At 44.6% G+C, this 7,746-nt stretch overlaps 1 protein-coding gene across 14 annotated transcripts in view; it reads left to right on the forward strand.

Annotated features, from left to right (window-relative positions):
* The window catches only part of LOC134346695 (ras/Rap GTPase-activating protein SynGAP-like), a 663,780-nt gene that overhangs the window by 384,026 nt on the left and 272,008 nt on the right, over positions 1-7,746 (forward strand). For all 14 annotated transcript variants that reach the window (XR_010017990.1, XR_010017989.1, XM_063048226.1 and 11 more), the window contains one exon: positions 7,066-7,219. Coding sequence is in view for 12 of the 14 variants with exons in the window: in XM_063048226.1 (XP_062904296.1) it covers positions 7,066-7,219 (154 nt within the window). In the remaining 2 variants the exon portion in view is untranslated. The remainder of the gene's footprint in view (positions 1-7,065; positions 7,220-7,746) is intronic.

Here is a 7,746-nt window from a genome sequence, read left to right on the forward strand (position 1 = left end):
GATGAGAGAAGTTTCTTCGCCCAGAGGATGATGAATCTTTGGAAATCTCTCCCCATGCCTGCTGTATATTGAGAATCTTCATTGAAATGAATTAGAGTATCAAATTCAAGTTTAATTATCATTCAAATGTACGTGAATATTATCAAACAAAACAGCATTCTTCCAGGGCCAAGATGCAAAACACATTACTGGCAGCACCCAGCACGCTGCACATAGCACATAGCACACAGCTCAAATAGCACATATGGTTATGATTTCAGATAAAGCATACAGTCACAAAGAGGAAAAAAATAATCATGTAGCCAAAGTCCCTGATTGATGGGAAGTTGTCCTGGTCCAGCTTGTTCTTCCACTGAGCAAACACCAGAGGGCAGCACCAACAGGAGAGGCCAGAACCTACCCAGTACGGATCGCAACACATCCCACAGAGGCAGTCCCACACCACCTTGGCATCGCCTCCCGGTTGTCTGCAACAGGTGACCTCACAACATAATCGTAGTCTACACCATAATTGAGGCAGTGCAGCTCCTTCATCATTGGTCTCACCAAAGAACCAGTGAACCAAATTTGCAGTATTCTACGTTACCAGTGCCCAACAGGATTATGCAAACACAGTAAAAACGTCCAAGATAATCACTCGGACCGCACACCATCCAACGGTTCACCACAAGTGCAGGAGACAACTCAACAGTGCTCAGTAACTTCAGCTTTATCACTATCGAGCGAGCAACTCACTTGTCAAAGAGCTTTGACCAGCAACCAATCTGGACATCAGAAGTTTGGAGATGAGGGGACTTCACTTAAATCCACTGTCCAAGGACTAAAAAGGCAGCAGCGAAAAAGAGCTTTGACTAGTGATTAATTGGCATTTGGGATTGATCAGTTAGTTCAAAGTAAAGGAAGGCAGGGGCAGTGCAGAGGTCATCATCGGAGTTGTCATACAGTGGTGATCCCTAGGCTTTAGCTTATCGAACCTTCATCAAATAGAAGCTTTACTCAGAGAAAGCAAAGGAAAGGAAAGGAAAGTTTTTTTTTCCTGCTGTTCTTTAAATTTGCTCAGCCAGGACAGTGGGGATGCCAGACAGGATAGTGGAATGCTCCTCTTGCAGGATGTGGGAAGGCAGGGAGACCTCCAGTGTCCCTGACAACTACAGATGCGAGAAGTGCATCCAGCAGCAGCTTCTAACAATCTGCAGTAAGGTTGCAGCAGGAACTGGATGAACTCCAGATCATTCAGTAGACTGAAGGAGTGATGGATAGGACATATAAAGAGGTAGTTACACCCCAGGTGCAGAACACAGGAAACTGGGTGACAGTCAGGAAGGGGAAAGGGGTTAAGAGGCCAGTTCAGAGAACCCCTGTGGCAATCCCCCTCAACAACAGGTATATAATTTTGGATACTGTTGGGGGGAAGGGGTTTCGTTGACCTAACAGAGGAAAGTCGCAGTGATTGGGTCCCTGGCACTGAGTCTGGCTCTGTGACTCAGAAGAGAAGGGAAGAGAAGATGCATGCTGTGGTGAAGGGGGTTCATTAGTTAGAAGAACGGACAGGAGGTTCTGTGGATGAGAATGAGATTCCTGGATGTTATGTTGCCTCGTGGGTGCCTGGTCGCAGGATATCTCAAATCGAGTCCTAGGCATTCTTAAGTGGGTGAGAGAACAGCCAGTAGTTGTGATCCATGTACGTACAAATGACATGGTTAGGATGAGTGATAAAGTTCTGCATAGGGAGTTAGGTGCTAAGAGCAGGACTTCCAGGATTGCTACCCAGGCCAAGTGCTAGTGAGGCCAGAACTAGGAAGATTATACAGTTTAAGATGTGGCTAAGGAGTTGGTGTAGGAGGGAGGGCATAACATTTTGGATCATTGGGTTCTCTTTCAGGGAAGCTGGGATCTGTACAGAAAGGACAGTTTGCACTTGAACTGGAGGGGGTTAATATCCTAGAGGAAAGTCTGTTAGTACTGCACAGTGGAGTTTAGAGTTACAAGGGGGTGAGTGTCAGAGCGCCAGAACAGTTAGGGGAGAGGTTGTGGAAGCAGATGTTGGTAGAACCTCAACGTTAAGAATCAAAAGGTTGAGCATGCTGCTGCCTGTATTTCAATGCAAGAAGTATCGTAGGAAAGTCGGATAATAATGTTGAAGATGAAGTTTACAAACAGAGACACTGTGTAGTGAGGAGAGACAGGTTGGTAGGGAAAGATTGCAGTCAACAGGATGAGTTGCAAAGTAAAAGGCAGAAAAAAATCAAAAAACAGGACTTGAAGGTGTTGTATCTGAGTGAGCACATTATACATAATAAGGTAACACAGTTGCAGATTGGCAGGTATGATGTTGTAGGCATCACTGAATCATGGCTGAAAGATTTAAGCTGGGAGCTCAGTATCCAAGGCCACACATTATATCAAAAGGACAAGCAGGAAGGCTGATGGTAAAAAATACAATCAAATCATTAGGAGGTAACGTAGGGTTGGAAGGTGTTGAATCTTTGTGGACAGAGCTAAGGAATTGCAAAATGGAAGTTGTATACGTACCCCCAAGCAGTAGTAAGGATGTGGTCTACAAATTACAATGGGAGATAACAAAATGCATGCCAAAAGGGCAATGTTACAATAGTCATGGAGGACTTCAGTCTGCAGGTAGATTGGGAAAATCAGGTTGATGCAAGATGCCAGGAGGGGGGAATTTCTAGAATTCTACGAAATAGCTTTTTAGAGCAGCTCATGGTTGAGCCTACTAGAGGATAGGCTGTTCTGGATTGGGTGTTGTGCAATGAACCAGAATGGATTACAGACCTTAATGTAAAAGAACCCTGAATGTAAGTGATCATAATAAGATCGAATTCACCCTGAAATCTGAGGAGAAGAAGCTAACGTCAGATGTATCAGTATGACAGTGGAGTAAAGGGAATTAGAGGCATGAGGGAGGAGTTGGTGAGAATTGATTGGAAAAGAACACTGGCAGAGATGATGGAAGAGTAGCAATGGCTGGAACTTGTGGAAGCACTTGGGTAGGCACAGAGCATATATATCCCAAAGAGGAAGAAGTATTCTAAAGAAAAGATAGCACAACTGTGGCTAACAAGCGAAGTGTAAGCCAACAAAATACCCTAAGAGAGGGGATAGAACAGAGCAAAACTTAGTGGGAAGTTAAAGGACTGGGAAGCTTTTAAAAACCAACAGAAGGCAACTTTAAAAAAAGTCGTTAAGAAAGTAAAGATGGAATATGAATGTAAGCTAGTCAATAATATTAAAGAAGATATCAAAAGTTTCTTCAGATACATAAAGTGTAAAAGAGAGGCTGGAGTGGATATCGGACCACTGGAAAACAATGCTGGAGAGGTAGTAATGAGGAACAATGAAATGGCGGATGAACTGAAGAAGCATTTTGCATCAGTCTTCACTGAGGAAGACACTAGCAGTATGGTGCAAGTTCCAGATGTCAGGGGTCATGAAGTGTGTGAAGTTTTCATTACTTGGGAGAAGACAAATAGATAAGTCACCTGGACCAGATAGTGTTCTGAAAGAGGTGGCTGAAGAGATCATAGAGGCGCTACTAATGACCTTTTAAGAATCACCAGATTCTGCAATAGTTCCGGAAGACTGAAAATTTGCAAATGTCACTCCACTCTTCAAGAAGGGAGAGAGGCAGAAGAAAGAAAACTTTACACCAGTTAGTCTGACCTCAGTGGGTGGGAAGCTGTTGGAGTTGATTATTAAGGATGAAGTCTCAGGGTATTTGGAGACACATGACAAAATAGGCCGTAGTCGGCATGGTTTCCTCAAGGGAATATCTTGCCTGATAAATCTGTTGGAATCTTTGAAGAAGTAACAAGCAGGATAGACAAAGGAGAATCGGTTGATGTTGTCTACTTTGACAAAGTGCCACACATGAGGCTGCTTAACAAGCTATTAGCCCATGGTATTACAGGAAAGATTCTAGCATGGATAAAGCAGTGGCTGATTGGCAGGAGGCAAAGAATGGGAATAAAGGGAGCCTTTTTTGATTGGCTGCCAGTGACTAGTGGTGTTCCACGGGGGTCTGTGTTGGGACTGATTCTTTTTATATAATATCCAATGACTTAGATGATGGAATTGTTGGTTTTGTTGCAAAGTTTGCAGATAATATGAAAACAGCTGGGGGGCAGGTAGTTTTGAGGAAGTAGCGAGGCTACTGAAGTACTTAGACATATTAGAAGAATAGGCAAAGAAGTGGCAGATGGAATAGAGTGTCAGGAAGTGTATGGTTATGCACTTTGGTAGAAGAAATGAAAGGGTTAACCATTTTCAAAATGGAGAGAAAATACAAAAAGCTGAGTTGCAATGGGACTTATACAGGATTCCCTAAAGGTTAATTTGCAGGTTGAGTCTGTGGCGAGGAAGCAAATGCAATATTACTATTCATTTCAAGAGGACTAGAATGTAAAAGCAAGGATGTAATGTTGAAACTTTATAAAGCACTGGTGAGGCCTCACTTGGAATATTGTGAGCAGGTTTAGGCCCCTTATCTGAGGAAGGATGTATTGAAACTGGAGAACGTTCAAAAGGGATTCATGAAAATGATTTTAGGATTGAATGGCTTGTCATCTGAAGAGCATTTGATGGCTCTGGGCCTTGTATTCATTAGAATTCAGAAGAATGAGGCATGACCTCATTGTAACCTACCGAATGGTGAACAGTCTTGATAGAGTACAGAGAATGTTTCCTACGGTGGAAGGATCAAAGACCAGGGACACAGCCTCAGAATAGAGGAATGTCCTTTTAGAAAGGAGAAGAGAAGGAATTTCTTTTGCCAGAGGGTGGTGAATCTGTGAAGTTCTTTGTCACAGGCACCTGTGGAGGCCAAGTCCTTGTGTATAGTTAAGACAGAGGTTGGTAGATTCTTGGTTAATCAGGGCATGAAGGGATATGGGGAGAAAGCAGGAGACTGGGACTGAGAGGAAAAATGGATCAGCCATGATGAAGTGGTGGAGCAGACTCGATGGGCCAAATGGCCTAATTCTTATGGTCTTGTATAGGGTTCTGGTGAACTTAAAGAGAATGTAGGAAATGGGACCCTGATGAGCTTAAAGGGATGTGGGTAAAGGGGTCCTGGAAAGTTTGAAGAGTTTGTAGAGTTTAAACTCTACTATCACCAGGCTCCTGAACCATCAGAGATAACTTCATTCACCAACACTCTGCATCCTTTCCATCTTAATCACCTCCTTCCTACCTCAGGTGACCAGAACTGCACTCCATACTCTCAAGTGCGGTTGCACCGGTGATTTGTACAGTTTTAAGATTAAAGTTTAAGGTACATTTATTATCAAAGCATGCGTACGAAAAGCAACCTCGAGATTCGTCCAGCTGCAGGCGAAACAAAGACACGCCATGGGACTGCCCCCAAAACACACCAAACACCCAAGGTGCAACAAAAAAGAACAAATTGCGCAAATGACAAAAAGTGAGCGAACAACACATAGAATATGAAACATCAAACCAGGGGTCCAAGATTATTCAGTGCAGTTCAGTTTAGTGCCAAGAGCCGACTGCAGTCCACTAAGCCATTTCACCAAAGTGCCCCAGTTTTCACCGATTGCCCTGATCAAGCCGCTCAAAAACAGCAAAAAATAGAGTGACCAGCATCCAGTAAAAAATGCAACATGAACCTCAAAGTCACCCAAAATGAGTCCACGGCCACAAGCATCACCAGTCAATCCTTGCAATGTGGAACCCAAGACTCCTGCACTTTCCACTAACAGCAAGCAGCTGGCAAGAGGGAGAGGAAGACTGGTCAGATACAGGCAGGCAAGCGCTGGACACACACCCATCCTCCAATCTCGGCTTCAACCCTGCTCGACACCTCAATCACAGAGAAGCAAAATCGATGATGGGCTGGTGCCCTGTCTCCCTGCACCCTCCTACAGAAGAAGAAGTCAAAGGAGTAGCTTTGTGAACTGTCTGAAGGACGTCGTGTCGCTCGCTGCCGCCATCTTGAAGCTGCTTTATTTGTCACATGTACCTGAAAAAAAAGAGTGGAATTTGTAGTTTGTGTGAAATCAAATCAGTGAGGATTGTGGTGGGATAGCCTGCAATGTCGCCACACTTCTGGCACCAACGTAGCATAGGAACAACTCACTAACCTTCACCCACACATCTGCGGAATGTGGGAGGAAACTCGCGTAGTCACGGGAAGAACGTACAAACTCCTGAGATAGCGGTGGGAGTCAAACCCCAATCTTACTGCTGGCACCGTAAGGTGTTACAGTAACCGTAACGCTGCTACACCACCCCAATGTGACGTCCCAACCCCTGTACTCGATATCCTGACCAACCAAATGCCTTCTTCACCATCCTGTCCACCCGTGTTGGCACTTACACCTGAGAGATTTTTCCACATTAAGGGGATGAAGGGACCTCCGTGCAAAAGTGACACTGAGGTAAAAGTTCTTGTTGAACGGTGGGGCAAGTAGATGGGGCTCAGTAGTTTGTTCTGCCCCTCTTTCCTTGTGCTTGGAACGTTTCTCGCCCCACAGTGAGCTGCAAAATCCTGTCACCAGCTGGAACCTTTGTTTGTTTAAAAGATACAGCAATTATTTCAGAAACTGAAATGAAGCTCATCGACCAACTGTCCTCTTTATTACAGGCGCGGCTGTTGTTTTGATATCATGTTTCCAGGGGAACCTGAACAATTGCCACACCGTGCATTACCACCCATCCCCTTTCCCTCGTAAACTGGGACGAAGCTGGCAGGGACACAGGATTGTGCAGATTGCTTGGTTTGTTAGGCAAGTCTGCATATATTGTTAAATGATCAGAAAGCCCATCTATGCATTTGAAGTTGTGTCTTTGATTAAGAGCAATGTACATTTCACATCAAAAAATAGGTAAAATATAACATGTTGCTGCATTTTAGTGTTTAACTTATTAAATGTTAAACCGCAATTATTAAATGCTATTGCATTGTAGTTGTTAGCATACATTAAACATTGAACACCAAAATGCAGCAGAGGGTTTGTGTTAGACCCCTGGGTGGAGAATTGGGTTGCCTGCACTGTCTCTGTCTCATGCTTCCTGCCTCTGTTCCAGAACCCGTCTGATGCAGAGCTTCAAGGAGTCACACTCACACGAGTCACTGCTGAGCCCCAGCAGTGCGGCCGAGGCGCTGGAGCTGAGCATCGACGAGGATGCCATCATCAAACCAGTCCACAGCAGCATCCTGGGCCAGGAGTTCTGCTTCGAGGTAAGGCTGCCCTTGCGTTCTCCTCTCCAGGGGAAGACCTCTGCGCCACCACAGGATAGAAAAATATAACCGTAATATGGAAGTGCCAGGGGTGGGGGTGCAGACTGATACATGGGGACATTAAAGAGACACTTAAATAGGCAATATAGATGAAAGAAAAACGGAGGATGATGGGCTGTGTAGGAAGGAAGAGTCAGATTGCTCGTGGAATACAGTAAAAGGTTGGCACAATAACCTGGGCCAAAGGACCTGCGCTGTGCTGTGCTATAATGTTCTACATTCTCAAGAATAAAGGTTAGCTTTATTTTGTCACATGTGCATCGAAAGATCGTAACATACAGTGAAATGTGTTGTTTTTACATCTGTGACCAACACAGGACGAGGATCATGCCGTGGGAAGGTAGGAAGTGTTGCCACATGTCCAGCGCCAACATAACTTGTCCACAACTCAGTAACCCTAACTCACAGACACTCCCTGTACCCTCTCACTGGGTCACCGACACTCCCTATACCCTCTCAGTGTGTCA

This window comes from Mobula hypostoma, chromosome 5 (genome assembly GCF_963921235.1).
Source record: "Mobula hypostoma chromosome 5, sMobHyp1.1, whole genome shotgun sequence".
In the NCBI taxonomy this organism is placed as follows: domain Eukaryota; kingdom Metazoa; phylum Chordata; class Chondrichthyes; order Myliobatiformes; family Myliobatidae; genus Mobula; species Mobula hypostoma.